The 17,287-nt window shown below is 37.3% G+C and overlaps 1 protein-coding gene and 1 gene segment (V, D, J or C); both read left to right on the forward strand.

Annotated features, from left to right (window-relative positions):
- Positions 1-17,287, forward strand: part of LOC126505181 (T-cell receptor beta-1 chain C region-like) — a 306,961-nt gene that overhangs the window by 119,985 nt on the left and 169,689 nt on the right.
- Positions 10,409-14,311, forward strand: LOC126505183 (anionic trypsin-2-like). Its single transcript, XM_050147963.1, has 5 exons — positions 10,409-10,448; positions 11,488-11,647; positions 13,093-13,346; positions 13,720-13,856; positions 14,122-14,311. The coding sequence occupies exons 1-5, from the start codon at positions 10,409-10,411 to the stop codon at positions 14,269-14,271; spliced, it is 741 nt and encodes a 246-aa protein (XP_050003920.1). The 3' UTR covers positions 14,272-14,311.

The raw sequence follows: 17,287 nt of genomic DNA on the forward strand, positions 1-17,287 counted from the left end.
GCCATGATTCTCCCGCTCCAGACAGACGCAGGTTAAGATCCTCCCTGGTAAGCCAGCTCATGGGCTACACAGAATATTAGAAATGGGTTAGAACAATATGTAAGAGCTAACCAATAAGAAACTGGAACTAGCCGGGCCAGGCAGTGTTTGAAAAAATACAGTTTCCCTGTAATTATTTCAGGGCATAACCTAGCCATGCGGGTGGCCGGGTGCTGGGGACGCAGCCCTGCCGCTGCTCCTAATGCAACAAGATATTTCATAGTTAAACCATAATGTTTCAAATCCTGGCCTTCAGTGACTAATGCTTGTCTTATTATTCAAAGGCATCCAATGAATCTCAAAGTATCCTAATTGTTACAATGTTTCAAAGTCCCAAGACAATTATATCCTCTGAGACTCAAGATATTCTTTTCTATGAGACCTAATGCAGTATAAAACTGAAACTAGGTATTACTCACACATTAAAAACACATGATATACATTCTCATTTTAGGAAGATAATGGGAAAGGAATGTAGTAAGGCAAGGACAAGATATAGAAAGCCACATAGTAAATCTAGTTCCATTTGGGCCTTACCATCCCATTCTTTCTCGTTGCAGCTCACATGACCTCTCTGTTAATATAAGTCTATCACTTCCCCCAGCTTTCCTTAAATATATTCTGTATTCATGGCATCTGTAGTTTATATGGCTACCTGGGATGTCCATACCCACATTTGTGTATGTCGTACTTTCTCTTTGAGTGTCTCTTTTTATCCCAACCCTTATTCTTAAACCTATATTAAAATATCTGTAATAAATTCTACACCTCTGTTTCAAACTGAATAAGTGCAATTAATTCCATTGAAGTCTATAAATGATTATAGGAACTCCTCAAGCTGCTGATAGTTACATTATGAAGCAATATCTCTATCCCTTACATCTATATCACCTAGGGCAATGGTTTTCAACTTGTGGGTCGAGACCCTCTTGGCCCACTACTATCTCCAGAAATACTTACATTACAGTTCATAACAAACACAAAATTACAGTTATGGATTGTCAACCAAAATAATGTTATTGTTGGGGAACTGTATTTTTTTTCTTTTTTATTTATTTATTTATTTATTTATTAAAGATTTCTGTCTCTTCCCCACTGCCGCCTCCCCTTTCCCTCCCCCACCCCCAAACAAGTCCCCCACCCTCGTCAGCCCAAAGAGCAATCAGGGTTCCCTGCCCTGTGGGAAGTCCAAGGACCACCCACCTCCATCCAGGTCTAGTAAGGTGAGCATCCACGAAACTGCCTAGGCTCCCACGAAACCAATAGGTACAGTAGGATCAAAAACCCATTGCCATTGTTCTTGAGGTCTCAGTAGTCTTCATTGTCCACTATGTTCAGCGAGACATATGGGGAACTGTATTAAAGGGTCACTTCATTAAGAAAGTTGAGAACCACTAGGGACTCCTAGAATCAGTTATAATAAGTCACCTGGGTTTAGTACTCTGGGGTGTCAGATTTTATCTTTCAAGACATAAAATAAATCCTTTCTGTCTTTGAAAGTTTTAAGTGATAATTCTACTGTTGGTCTGATAGGCCCACCTTTCTATGTGATTTGGTTTTTCTAGACCGCTACCTTCAACATCCTTTCTGCTTTTTATATTATCTAGTGTTTGGGGTATAATATAATGAGGTGAGATTCTTTCCAAGTCTTATCTTTTTGCTGAACTAAATACATCCTGTTTCTGTAAATTTTGGTCACCCTGGGAAATATTATTGTGAATCTTTTGAAAATATTTTCAATGTCTTTAGATAGATATTCTTTTTCTTTACCCAGTAACCTCTATATTTTATCTTTTCATCAAGAATCATGTGAGAGTTCACATTGCTCTTCCCTTTACCCGTGTCCCTGTTGGAATTTTCTAATTCATCTACTTTGTCTTCCATCTCAGATATTCTGTCCTCTCCTAGATCGATTCCACTAATGAGGCTTTCCATGTAGCTTTGCAATTGATTATGCTTTTTCCTTTCCAGAATTTCAGGTTGTATTTTCTTCAGTATTTTTATCACTTTTTAAATCCAGCCTTTATTATCTTACATCCCTTTCCTGTCTCTGTTCAGTTGTTTGTATACTCATTTAGGGGCTTATTTTCTTCCTTGTCTTCCTTAAATTTACTTCTAATCATAGAAATTGTTCTTCTGAGTTCTCTGTCTGGGATTTCATCTAATTGACTTACTTTGGATGTTATTATTGTAGAATTAGTTTAATTTTGAATTAATCATGCCTTTTCTTTTTCTTATATTACAAAATAGGGATGTACACATCTGGAGTTATTTAATTGCTTACTTTATTCTTTTAGCAGCAATGTTCTTTTACCAAAGGTATTTAAAATGTTCAAGTGTGACCTAGATGTGGTAGAGTTGAGATACAAAGTACATACTATTTTGGGTGGAAACTAGAGATGTAGCTCACCAATTAAGAGCATGGACTGTTCTTCCAGAAGACACAGATCCCATTCATAACACTCACATGACAACTTAAACTATCGGTAACTCTAGTCCCAGGGAAGCATATTGTGCACAGACATATACGCAAACAAAACATATATAAATAAAACAATAAATAATTAAAAAATATTGTTAATAATTAGTATCTCCAATTTTATCATGAGTATTTCTTTCCTTCTTTTCACTATATATTAAGTGTTAAAATAATGGTTTCCATGATGATATTTATACACATGTGTACATTGTAGGGTCTTTTTTCCAGTTTTTCCTCTTCCCATATCTGTTGTTAACCCTTCCTCAGAATAGACCCTACTGTAATTTTCTGTCATTTTGTAAATATCTAGTATCTGAATAAGAGAGAAAATTGAAGTATTTGTCTTCGTGAGTCTGGCCTATTTTTGTAATATGATGATTTTCAGTTTGACTAATTTTCCTGCAAATGATACAATTTCATTCTTTTCTATGAATGAGTAACACATTGTTGTGTATACACACCCATTTCCTTTATTAGTCTATTAATGACAGCCTTGCTTATTATTATGCTACCACAGTAAGCAATTGAAGTATTCAAGTACTTTAATTGCCTGCTGACTATGCTTTTTTTAATTAACCAGTTATATTTATTTATTTATTTATTTATTTATTTAAAATGTCCTCCTCCTCCCATCCTCCTATTAACCTCCCCCTCCCCTGCTCCCCATCACCCTGCTCTCCAGTCCTAAGAGAAGTCAGGGTGCCCTGCCTTGTGGGAAGTCCAAGGCCCTCCCTTCCATTCTAGGAAGGTGAGCATCCAAACAGACTGGCTCCCAAAAAGCCAGTACATGCAGTAGAATCAAAATCCAGTGTCATTGTCATTGGCTTCTCAGTCCACCCTCATTGTCAGCCACATTCAGAGAGTCTGGTTTGATCACATGCTTGTTCAGACCCAGTCCAGCTGGCCTTGGTGAGCTCCCACTAGATCAGTTCCACAGTCTCCATGGGTGGTTGCACCCCTTGTGGTCTGACTATGCTTTAATCAGGCATATACCTGAAGTTTTAATCTAATTAATCTTAATCAATAAAACCCAGAGGTCAGATATCAGGGTAAAAACCAGGTAAATAAGACAACTGGGAGAAGGTGGCAGTTGCTTCCTGACGTTCTCTGTTCCTCCATCCAAAAGGCACAATTATTCTTTCCACCCCACCTTATCACTTCCTGTCTCTCTGTATAGTCCTCCAGACCTCCATGGTTAATGACTGACTAGCTCTGCTCTCTGACTCCAAACAAGCTTTATTTGTCAGAACACAAAATATCCATCAACATTTCCCCCTTTTTGTATAAATAAAAAGCAAAGGTTTTAACTAACATAGAAAAAATATATACAATAAGTAAGACAACTATATACAAATAATTACAGGCATGAATTACATTAACAATATCCAGCACATTGACAAACTCAGAGAAATTGGTCCGTTATCTATCCTATCTTGGTGAGTCCAAAGTGCTGTACCTATTTCATTTTCTATCCTAACATGTATGACCAACCCCAAACTATTTTTTATGTCTTTCAAACTTCTACACTTTTCCTCCTTTGTAAATTTCTTTTTTGACTTTGGTAAAAAATAAAACTATAACTATAACTATCTAGTCTTTAACTCCATCAGAGATATGAAAAAGAAATATTGCCTGAACAAATAAGAAGTTTAGAGCAAACAACTTCCAAAATTATGAAATTACTGAAACAGTTGGCTTCCCAGAAAATCATCAAGTTTCCTCTGTGACACAGGGGCACCCATCTTCAGACTGCGGGCCTAGAATATTGGGCACTGGAAATATTGAAGGACTGTCCTATCTTGTCCTGACAAAGATTGGTAGTTGCTTTCTTTTATGTCCTGCTTTTCCAATTTGGACAGCAACTGTTGAGGCAAGAGCAGTTTCCTGTCCAGTGGCTACCTTTTGCTGCAAAGAAAAAAAAAAAACTCCATATGGAATTTCACTGAGGCCCATTATCTTTTCTGAAGTAGGCTGGTACTGCTAGGAACAGACATGTCTCACTGTCATTAAAAATATAATAGCTCTGCCCTCTGACCCCAAGCAAGCTTTATTTGTCAGAAAAAAAATCACACAACATATACCTATTAGCAATATCACAGGATTGTATAGTAGATCTGTTTTTAAATTTTTAAGAAATATCTGTCTTGATTCCCATAGTAGTTGTACAAATTTATACTCTCTCAACACCAGTACTTAACAATAGCCCCTATGAGTCTCACTATTGTTAGAATTTTTTATTGTTGATGACAATCAATATGATTGAAGAAACACAGGATTTTAATGACTCTTTTATTTGCCTTTTATTTAAAACTAATAATGGTGAGGATTTCCAAATATTTATTTGTCAGCTGTACTTCTATCTTTTAAGAATTCTTTTCAGTGCCCATACTTAATTTGATGACTTGAGTTGTAATGAATTACTTTTAGGTTTATTTAATCAATTTTACATGTTAAGCTTCTCTAAAATATGTACTTTTTCTCTTTTTGAAGGTTAGCTTTTTCAAACATTTATTTTCTTGTACAGAAACTTTTAATTTCATGCAGTCCTATTTAGTTTTTCTTGCTATTGACTCCTTGGTTATTGAATCTGATAATCAATATAATCAAAATATCAAAATACTGTAGATATTCCTTGTGTAGATCTGTGTACCATAGTGCTGTTCCTATGTTTTTGTTCAGAAGTTTTGGTCTTAAGCTAATGTATTTTAAACATTTTGGATTTTTTTTTGTGAAGGGGGAGAGGTACATATCTACTTTTTCTTCATGTATATTATTTTGTTTTCTTTTTGAAAAATTCATATGTGAACACATCACCCCTGCCTTCCTCCCTCCAACTCCACTAATACTTCAAAAATTCATGGTCTCATTTTAAATTATATGTGTGTGTGTATGTACATGTGCACATGTGCTCTGTTGGTATATATATATAAACATGTATAAGCAACCTATCAAGTTAATTTAGCATATGTACATGTATCCTTGGCTGGCCATTTAAAGCTAGAAAAATTAGGGAGTAGCTTGTCCTTGTAGGAAACAACTTATTCTTCTTTCCAAAGCCATTGACTACCTGTAATTCTTTATCCAGATATTGGATCACATGGAATTTCACCCATTTTTGTTAACATTTCAACTCATGTTGTCATAATGCTTATTTTTCTCAGACAACCATACAGTTGACATTACATGGGCTCATTTTTCCATGTCATGTCTACAGGACATCACCTAGCAAGAGATGTCTGAGCTTTGGGTTTTTCTGTTCTTTTTAGGAACTTTTCCCTGCACTATTTGTGGAGAAAGTAGTCTTTTATAAAGAGTGTGTTTTTGGGCACCTTTGCAATGATCAGGTAGCTGTAGCTATGTGGGATTTTTTTTGTAAGTTATTTAGTTTATTAAATTAATCTACATATTTAGCTTTTGTTGATACTAGGGTGTTTTTTGTCAAAATTACTGTGTATTATGACTTGGATGTGTAGTGTAATTTAGACTGCATCTTTTTTTCTACTCAAGATTACTTTGACCTTTCAGGTAAGTATAGATTTTAGTTTTATTTCATCTAATTCTTTAAAGGATACCGTTAGAATTGTGTTGGAGATTAAATTAACTGTGCCAATAAAATTGGTAAAATAATTTTCCTTTAATTTCTTTATTTAATGTTCTATGATTGTCTTTTACCCTCATAGGTAGGCATTAATATTTTTTGTTGATAATATTGCATATGAGGGTTTCATTCTTTTTTTTTTATCAAGTTTATTATTGATCTATGAAAAGGCTACTGAGATTTGTATACTGATTTTATCATACTACTTGGTGGTGATGATCATGTCCATGAAATTTCTGCAGAAGTCCTTTAGTTTTTATTAGAAATATGATCATATCACCTTTCAAAACACAATAATTTATTCTTTACTTTGCTATTTCTATTAATTGAGCATATGCATATGACTAATTGAACTTAATGAGATAGCAAAAAAGAAAGTATAAAATTGGGAGAGGTAGGTTATGGGGAGTAGAGAAATGTGGTTTAATGTGATCATATTTCATTGAATAAATATATTAAATTCTAAAGAAGAAAAATAATTTTGCTTTTAATTATTTGAGATTATAATATTATTATAGCATTTCTCCTTTCCCTTTCTCCTTAAAATTCATGGTCTCTCCTTTCATTGCTATATATATATATATATATATATATATATATATATATGTATACATATACACATATATGTATGTATATATACACATGTATATTCCTCACTATAATCTGATCAGTCTGTATAATGTTACTTTTATGTATGTTGTCCGGGCTAACCTTTTGGCACAGGCAAACAATGAGTGTGTTCTTCCCTGGGGAAGACCACTTCTCCCATTTCCTTCTTTCCTTGGGTACTTATAGCTTGTTATATAGTTTTAAGTCCTCATGTTTTTTCCTATCTACTTCAGCATGCCAACATGTCTAGTATTTGCTCAGCTCTCATTTGCGCAGTAATATTGGTGAGGAATTAAGGGCGTAGCTACTGACTATACTATAGAAAAATTTTACACAATAAATTCCCTCATCTTCAGGCTTTAGAGTCTTTCCTTCCTATCGTATGCAATGTTCTCAGAACCTTATGTATAAGACTGTTTTGTACATATCTCCACTGTGACTGGATTTCAAAGTACTGCATTTTGATTGATTATAGTTTTCTGTAATGATCACTATTTGCTGCAGAGAATTTTCCTTAATTGGGGTGAAGACTATACTTACCTATAGGCATAAGGAGAAAATGTATTCTTAATCTGTTTACTCAACTACAGGAAAACAAGAAACACTCCATTCTGTAGCAAAATAGTCAGCGGGGGGAGGGGAAGACTGAATTTTCAGAGGAAGAGGTGGTGCAGGTATCATCTATGAAGTCAGTTCTCTTCAAAGATACAGAGTCTTTATATCTGATATTGAGATAACAATATCTGTTATCAGCCTCTTTCATGAGATGGCACCAAGTACATGCAAGGCAAGGCAACCAGATAGCTCTTATCTGAGTGTCCCAATCTAGAATATGATTATCATGCTCTATTTTACACTAGTTGTTTCATAAACTTAAAAACCTTAATTCCACACTGTAAAAGCCCATCTAGAAATGCAGAATGTTAAGATAAATATGAGGTTCATCAAAGAATATAATCAAGTATAAAATACACACTGAGAAACTAACCCCTATTTCCAAAATTAAAATGCAATCATTGATATGCCAAGCATTGAATGGGTACTAAGAGAATGTTTTAGAGAAAGATACAAAGGAATTCGTATATTAGAATGAATAACACCAGGAACAGCACAGACTTTCAAATGGAGTGTAAACAGCTGTTTTTGTGTATCTACCCTACTTATCTCAGTATAGAACATGAGAAAATTGTTATGATACATAGTAGTCTTCTAAACTGTGATCCCTGATAGCCTGGAGAAAGCTATCCTCAGGTCATAAATAGGAGCACAAATATTAAATGACTGAAATTCAAGCTCTATCTATAGAACACTGCTGTGCCATACTTCAATATTGATTTACAGATAGGGTCATAGTGAGATCAATGGATTTCAACATCCCTCTGGCTAAAATGGTTTTCCATATTCATTGGGGATAATCTCATTGTGGGTACCTGGCTAAAATATACTGGATGTGGAAATACTAGAAGAAATATCTAACTTTTTCCTCCAAACCAGTAGGCCTCTAAATAATTGTGACAAGAAAGCAAAACACAAGTTTTACAATTGGATTTACCAATATGAAAGAAATGTTTCTTAGAATCCAAACTAAGCATAATGATATCAACATATTCTGTAATCTGGACATGAGGACCAAAATGTGTGTCTAGTGTTACACATGGAATAGCTGGGCCATGATAAAGTAGGGTTCTGAGACACAGTGCCAGGAAAATATAAATTTGGTGTTCACACTGTGTCAAGGGAAAAAATGGCAAGAGGAGCCAGATGTTTAACTTGTCTCCTAGGAACCATTGGCTTTTTGGCAGTAGCCTTTCACATACCACCTGTAACAAATTTGAAATTTCACAAGAGTTTTCTTATCTTTTTGAAGCCTTGAGACCTTATGCCAATTTAAGATCGTTTCTTGCAAAAAAACTGAAACCATCTGAGTCAATACACCTTCCTTGTTAACTAGAAATAATTCCTTTTTTGTATTTCAATTTAAAAGAGTTTTTTTTAATAAAATGAGGCTCCATACATAGAAAATATAGTGCATAACTCTTATGTGAAACATTTGACTCAATGTACCTTACTTATTAATAGAAATAATTCCTTTCTTCATACTTCACCATAACAGAGAGGTTTTTTTTTTTTTGAGACAAGGTTTCCCAAAGAAAATAAGGTTTCATACATAAGAAATGTAAAAAAAGTTTCTTAAATAAAATGAGGCTCCATACACAGGAAATGTAGTGCATGATTCTTGTGTGAAAGAAATGTCTTGAAATTCTATAAGGTATTATAGAAATAAAACACTCAGGCATGACCCCATGGGCCATTTTATAACATTTAGAGTATAGAGGTGAGAGCTCAAAGTACTAATTCTGTTGTGCAGCTGAGCCAGTCATGCCAGGAGTGGGTGCAGAGATATTTAACAGTCCTCTCCAGGTTGTTTCTCCAGTACATGCTGGTATCTATTTCTTTAAACACCCTGCATGCCCAGTACATCAAAACCAATCATAAGCCTCTGAACTCAGACATTTTTTCACTCACTTAAGAACTTCTAAAACATATTTTCTCTATAATTTAGACAATTTAGGTCATAAAATTTATTTGTTCTTGTCCCTCAACACTGACATTGGACTAATTAGAAAACAGATAGATCCTACAACAGGGTTCCTCAAGTTGTATGATAAATTAGAAATAATCTGACATAGCAATTTTTCATTGCACTTTTTCTGGCAGGTTAGTTCTCAATGAATTTTAAGGCTGGTATTTGGTGTTTTTATTTTTTCTTTTAGAACTCGTTCAAGGATCTTCTAGATGAAAATTTATTTTGAACATAAGTCAGACTGACCATCGTAAAAGGCTATTCTCATACCTCATTTGGAGAATGTTTCTATTTCAAACTCCCTAGTTCTAGATGACAGGGAAGTATTAATTTTTTGCAGATTGCTAATACAACCATGAAAAAGCTCAAACTGGATCAATAAGAGCATAAACAGCGAGAGCCAAAGGAAAGGAAAATGTGGTGTTGGTCTATCTTTGGGATACACTGAGGAAACTTGTACTTACACTTTATTACTCATACTTCAAACCAATTGCTCAGCATGGGCCTTGTTACAATGGTTAGTCAGCTGAAAGCCAACAGTTTTGAGCAAGTCCCTTCATCTATTTTCATAAAATCATTCTCTAATTCTGATCACCTGAACTTTCTATATATAGATTGTCCTGGAAATAAGTCTCTTCAGCTCATATTTATTAGATACAGGAACAAAGTAATTCTTCTCACAAGACTCTAGATCTCTTAATACCCATATAACTACAAATATCAGGTCTTTATGAAATTAAGTTTCTTTGAAGTGTGGGTATGTCTAAAGACCATGATTGTGCTCTACCATCTAATGTCTTTATATAAGCCTAGGAAAACCCAGCTACATAGATAGTCTATACTTCTCCTGTTTTCGTATCCTGGCTTCCTTTCAAGGATCAGGTGTTCACCTCACCAATAAGAAAAGTTTCCTTATCACATGTTCCTCACCTACCAACATAGTTGACAAATAAAGCAGAGATAATGCATGAACTAGGAAGGGGAAACCCACAGGTGTGCTAGGGAAGGGGAAGTGGGGCACCTCCCCTCTGTACCTCTTTCTCCCTCCAGCAGAGTATAAATGCAGGCTCTCCCCAAGCACTCACTACCTTCTGCCAAGATGAGTGCACTCCTGTTCCTGGCCCTTGTGGGAGCTGCTGGTGAGTTCCATGCCTTAACCCAGGTCCTACTCTTCCTTCTCCTAGAGGCCATGAACCCTACCACCAAAAATGCTTCTTGTACTTTCTGTACTCCAGTGTCCTCTGTCTTCCTACCATAACTGTGCATCTGTTTCTTTGCAAGCTTCTTCTTTATTACACATTCTACTGTTGTTTACTATGGTATCCCAATGGCTAGAAATGGAATGCATGAGGGGGTTTTATGAAATGAACTATAAGAACTCTGGTTTGGGTCCAACAGTTTGAGAATAGCTCAGTCACGCATATATTTACAAATAAATACTCCAATTCAGAAGTTGAAAACTTCATTCTATTGGGGATTAATGTCTTAAAGACCTGAGCTTATTTGTCTGGAGTAGTAGCTTTGTAATAGGAAGAACATTTCTGATATATATATATATATATATATATATATTTCATTATGTATTATGTATATATATATATATTTCATTATGTATTATGTATTATGTTTTACTAATACATATTAAATGTAGAAATGAGATTAAGATTCATAAACATGCAATCAAGGTTTAAAATCAATGATCTTGATCAATAACATTCTATCCGTATATCCTACATAAGACCTCAATAAGACTGAGCTGTAAAAAAAACTTAGATATATTGAGGTTTACATATCTAAGATATTTTTTAAGATAGATTCAACTATCCTAATCCCCTTAATCTCAGAAACAGGGTATCAAGGAATTATGAACAAGATATAACAGCAAGTAGTGGATCAGACAACAATCCAAGTGCTCAATCCTGCAGTCTGAGGTCATACCTTTCCCTGTCCTCTGTAACCCATCAGAACACAGTTACTTACAGTGAATCTTTCTATTGTATTATGGACAATGCTCTGTATTAAGAACTATTAGAAGACACCATACCCCTACTGTATCCTTTTTGCCTTAAGTTACTGTAATAAATAAGGATTCCTAATTAGTTTAAGGTTGAAACAGCACTGAGGACTGCAATTTCCAGTATCTTGATGAATTGTCTTCTCTCTTCTTTTCTACTCAAGTTGCTTTCCCTGTTGACGATGATGATAAGATCGTTGGAGGATACACCTGCCAGAAGAATTCTGTCCCCTACCAGGTGTCTCTGAACTCTGGCTACCACTTCTGTGGAGGCTCCCTCATCAACAACCAATGGGTGGTGTCTGCAGCTCATTGCTATAAGAGGTAAGGGATGGGCTCTGTCTTTACAGAACACATATGGCATTTCCAAGGGAGTGGGATTAGATCAGGCATCAACTGAGGTGTTTAGATGAATGGAAGAGTCAGAGAAGAGAGATTATTGACTGCAACATCTTTTATGAGTGTGTAGAGAATTAGGTCTTAATGAATATTAAGCCCTTTACAACCCTGAACCATCCAAAGTCAATCAGGGATACAAATAACAAAAGAAAAGAAAATGAATATTAGGGATAATAGACCTAACATGAAGTCACTCAACGCCTTCACATAGTTACATCGGGTCCTGTAGCAGGGATATAAAGAGAGTTTTCTGAGTTTGGACAAGCAGAAGCTTTTTTTTTTTTAATTATAAAGGAGATCTAATATATTCATTCTCGTTACGGAAGTGGACAGAACTTTCGTCATAGATCATAAAAATTCATCTTTTAACTATAATATCTAACTGGATGTCAACATCAACTACATTTCTCTGATGCTACTACAGTATAGGCTTTAAACGCTTTCATGTGTAGTCTCTATGATGGCATAGTTTCTATAAAATATATTGCTTAGCAACATGTAGTTTTGGTTTTTAAGCACAAGGTTTCTAAATGGGTGATTGGAGGTTTGTACAACCGTGGGGCAATGTCTTCATTTTATAAATTGTTGAGACTGAAGCTGTGATTGGGGGTAGTGGACATGGACAGAGGAGCCACCTGAAGAAATAGCAAAGTGACAGCTGAAATTCTAATGTCATACATGGCTCCTTGTTGTTTACAAACCTAGGGCATATTGAGAAGGCACAGTGACAGCTCAGTACATGAGCTCAAACTGCCTATTTAAATGCACTATATTATGTAGAGATAACTGAGAATTAGATTCATTAAAAGAGGGTTTCTTACCAGAACATGCATCTGGATCATCAAGATTCTAATTCAGAAAGTTGAGAAATACATCGAGATGGCTAAAATTTAAACCAAGTTTTGAGGTGCTATAGTTGCATGGTTCAAGCTATTGTTTTTTGTTGTTGTTGTTGTTGTTTGTTTGTATTTATTGAGATAGGGTTTCTCTGTACAGCTCTGACTATCCTAGAACTCACACTGTAATCCGGGCTGCCCTTGATCTCAGAGATCTTCATTTCTTTGTCCCTGAGTGAGGGAATAAAGACATGTGTATCTGTTGCTAATAATTAGAACATTTTATTGGATGGTTTGCATCCGTTGGGGAACAGTAGGTTGGTGAGAAGTCTTGATCTGCTCATATTACTTGTCTTTAATGTAGAAAGAAATTTGGGTCTCAAGATGGTACTCCATATCTCACCTTTGCTAATTTGTTGAGGTTAAACCAGGCCTCATCCCATCTTTAGACTTATCCAGCTAAAAGAGTTACTTGACCTGGACTATCTGAGGTAACGGATACGAATTTTCTGCCATGTCTTTTCTTTCCAACAGCCGCATCCAAGTGAGACTGGGAGAGCACAACATCAAAGTCACGGAAGGCACTGAGCAGTTTGTCACTGCCTCCAAGATCATCAAGCATCCCAGCTTTAGTTCATCAACCCTGAACAATGACATCATGCTGATCAAGCTCGCTTCCCCTGTGACCCTCAATGCCCAAGTGGCCACTGTAGCTCTGCCCACCTCCTGCGCAGGTGCTGGCACTCAGTGCCTCATCTCTGGCTGGGGCAACACCTTGAGCTCTGGTGGTGAGTACTTCATCCACATCATTCGAGAACTAAGCCAGATTCTACACATAAATGATTGGCTTCTAGGGCATAAATGCATGGCATTACCCAGTCAACACAGGTTCTGAGATGGTCACATTGACCTACAGATTGATCTTGTTCCAGAATGTACACAGGAGAATTGCAGAATTCTATCATTAGTTTCAAGAAAGATGTCAATAATGACTATTCTTAATATCTTGAAGAGAAACACAGTAATCCTCTCTGCCAGTCTATCCAGGGTGACTCTAGTGCCTCTTCAATGGCAGCTTCAGGGGTCACATACTGGACAACACCAAAATATTTATCCCTAGCCTGGTCTCTATTACATTTCCTTCTTCTCTTTTATTTAAAGTGAACAACCCAGACCTGCTCCAGTGCCTGAATGCCCCAATACTGTCTCAGTCTTCCTGTCAATCTGCCTACCCTGGACAGATAACCAGTAACATGATTTGTGTTGGCTACCTGGAGGGAGGCAAAGATTCTTGCCAGGTAATTGGCTTTCTTCTCATATAAATACCTTGTTTTCCTGGGAGTGGGAGTGGATTGGCCTAATGAGTGGGTTAGGAAGTTTCCTCTTGTGGTTCCATGGAAAAGGGAGGAGGTCTATTCTGGATATCATTTCAACACATTGGTGAGAATAGGGGATTAGATATAAAATGAAGATCCAGGGAGGTTAGAATTGTATCTTCAGGTCAGAGTGAATGTAGTCTATTTTATATGCCCCTTCTTTAAACACTTTATTCCTCTATCCTAGGGTGACTCTGGTGGCCCTGTGGTGTGCAATGGACAGCTCCAGGGCATTGTCTCCTGGGGCTATGGCTGTGCCCAGAAGAATCTCCCTGGTGTGTACACCAAGGTCTGCAACTATGTTACCTGGATTAAGAACACCATTGCGGCCAACTAAGAATCCTTCATCCCCCTGAAATCACTATGTCAATAAACTGAACTCCTTACTTTCCGTGTCTTGGTCTAATCACTTTATACTCTTGTCTATGAGAAATACACACCCATTTGAGGATATATTTATCTATCTTTGAGATATGGAGAGCATCATTAACCTCCAAAAATGTTACATGAAATTGTAGGTCAAAAGCCGTTGAAAAAAACTAATATTAAATGGTAGAAGGAACAGAGGTTTTGGTTTTCTTTTAGAAAGTCATTTATCAGAATATAGATGATAAAATGTCTTAATTATTTTACATTTATGTGTGGTTTTGAATGAACACTTTCATGAATACTTTCATCGTTACCACCAAATATCATGTACTTTAAACAAGAGTTTTCATATTCAGTTGTAATCGGTCCGGAAGGTGTTAACATACTCATTTATCATCATAGGTACTAAGATGCTTACACACATTGATTAGTGTGGAAACATTTTTTCCTCACAGAAAACATGTAGGACTTGTGTATGTTCCCACAGAAATAGCTTCTCCCATCTCTATTCTTCATATGCCTATAACATTTCCTTCTACTTATCCATGATAAGAGAATATGTATGCAGCAGTCTGAGATCTACATACACATTCCAACATTTAGGTTGTTCTCTCTATAGAGTGAGTGTTATTGGAGTGGCAAAGCTAGACAACAAATGCGCAGAGGGCATTGTTGTACAGCACCTTCTCCAAGCAGATGATGAATCTGGGGATTGCCTCCTCTCCCTTGTGCTCACTGCCCTGCATTGCATTTGCTCCTGTAGCAACTCTGCTAACCATGAGGACTTGGTACAGCACGCACTCTGTCTGCCTAGCTGCTGTGAAACATCATGGCAAAGAATCTCAACTCAGGCAAAACACACCCAAATTATCACTTGCTTTTGTGTCTTTATCACTAGATATAATCTTGAGCAAGCTCAATCATTTCTCAACATGCTATCTACAACCTAAAATTTCTTTCTTTTTAAGTTCTGTTTTTAATTTATTTATTTATTAAAGATTTCTGCCTCCTCCCTGCCACAGCCTCCCATTTCCCTCCCCCTCCCCCAATCAAGGCTCCCTCCCTTGTCAGCCCAAAGAGCAATCAGGGTTCCCTGCCCTGTGGGAAGTCCAAGGACCACCCACCTCCATCCAGGTCTAGTAAAGTGAGCATCCAAACTGCCTAGGCTCCCACAAAGCCAGTACATGCAGTAGGATCAAAAACCCATTGCCATTGTTCTTGAGATCTCAGTAGTCCTCATTGTCAACTATGTTCAGAAAGACCGGTTTTAACCCAGGCTTTTTCAGACCCAGGCCAGCTGGCCTTGGTGAGTTCCCGATAGAACATCCCCATTGTCTCAGTGTGTGGGTGCACCCCTCGCGGTCCTGAGTTCTTTGCTTGTGCTCTCTCTCCTTCTGCTCCTGATTTGGACCTTGAGATTTCTGTCTAGTGCTCCAATGTGAGTCTCTGTCTCCTTTCACCGCCTGATGAAGGTTAATATTCAGGAGGATGCCTATATGTTTTTCTTTGGGTTCTCCTTCTTATTTAGCTTCTCTAAGAACCCGAATTATAGGCTCAATGTCCTTTATTTATGGCTAGAAACCAAATATGAGTGAGTACATCCCATGTTCCTCTTTTTGGGTCTGCCTTACCTCACTCAGGATAGTGTATTCTATTTCCATCCATTTGCATGCAAAATTCAAGAAGTCATTTTTTTTTTATTGCTGAGTAGTACTCTAATATGTATATATTCCACACTTTCTCCATCCGTTCTTCCATTGAAGGGCATCTAGGTTGTTTCCAGGTTCTGGCTATTACAAATAATGCTGCTATGAACATAGTTGAGCATATGCCCCTGTCATATGATCGGGCATCTCTTGGGTATATTCCCAAGAGTGGCATTGCTGGGTCCAGGGGTAGGTTGATCCCGAATTTCCTGAGAAACCGCCACACTGCTTTCCAGAGTGGTTGCACAAGTTTTCATTCCCACCAGCAATGGATGAGTGTACCCCTTTCTCCACAACCTCTCCAGCAAAGGCTATCATTGGTGTTTTTGATTTTCGCCATTCTGACAGGTGTAAGATGGTATCTTAAAGTTGTCTTGATTTACATTTACCTGATCGCTGAGGAAGTTGAGCATGACCTTAAGTGTCTTTTGGCCATTTGAACTTTGTTGAGAATTCTCTGTTCAGCTCAGTGCCCCATTTTATAATTGGGTTGACTAGCCGTTTACAGTCTAGTTTTTTGAGTTCTTTATATATTTTGGAGATCAGACCTTTGTCAGTTGCGGGGTTGGTGAAGATTTTCTCCCGGTCAGTGGGTTGCCTTTCTGTCTTTCTGTCTTAGCGACAGTGTCCTTTGCTTTACAGAAGCTTCTCAGTGTCAGGAGGTACCATTTATTCAATGAGGCCCTTACTGTCTGTGCTGCTGGGGTTATACGTAGGAAGTGGTCTCCTGTGTACATGTGTTGTAGAGTACTTCCCACTTTCTCTTCTATCAGGTTCAGTGTGTTCAGACTGATATTGAGGTCTTTAATCCACTTGGACCTGAGTTTTGTGCATGGTGATAGATATGGGTCTATTTTCATTCTTCTACGGATTGACATCCAGTTTTGCCAGCACAATTTGTTGAAGATGCTCTCTTTTTTCCATTGTATACTTTTAGCTCTTATATCGAAAATCAGGTGCTCTCAGGTTCTCTGACCTCAGCTGCCCCAGGAACTAACTGGGGACATCGCCCAGGGCACCTGGGAGCCCCTCTAGCACCAAGTCTCTTGCCAACCCTAAGATGGCTCCCTTAATTAAGATATGTGCTTCCCTGCTCCCCTATCCAACCTTCCTTTATCCCAAATATCCCGTTTCCCAAGTTCCCCCCAACCTCCCCTTCTCACTTTTCTCTCCCCATCTCTCCTTACCCCCTCCCAGCCCCCCCAAGATCCCATCAATCTTATCTACTTCCCATAATCAGGAGGATAGCTATATGTTTTTCTTTGGGATCACCTTCTT

Source organism: Alexandromys fortis, unplaced genomic scaffold (assembly GCF_014885135.2).
Source record: "Alexandromys fortis isolate MF-2015 unplaced genomic scaffold, M_Fortis_MF-2015_v1.1 scaffold_57, whole genome shotgun sequence".
NCBI classification, from domain to species: domain Eukaryota; kingdom Metazoa; phylum Chordata; class Mammalia; order Rodentia; family Cricetidae; genus Alexandromys; species Alexandromys fortis.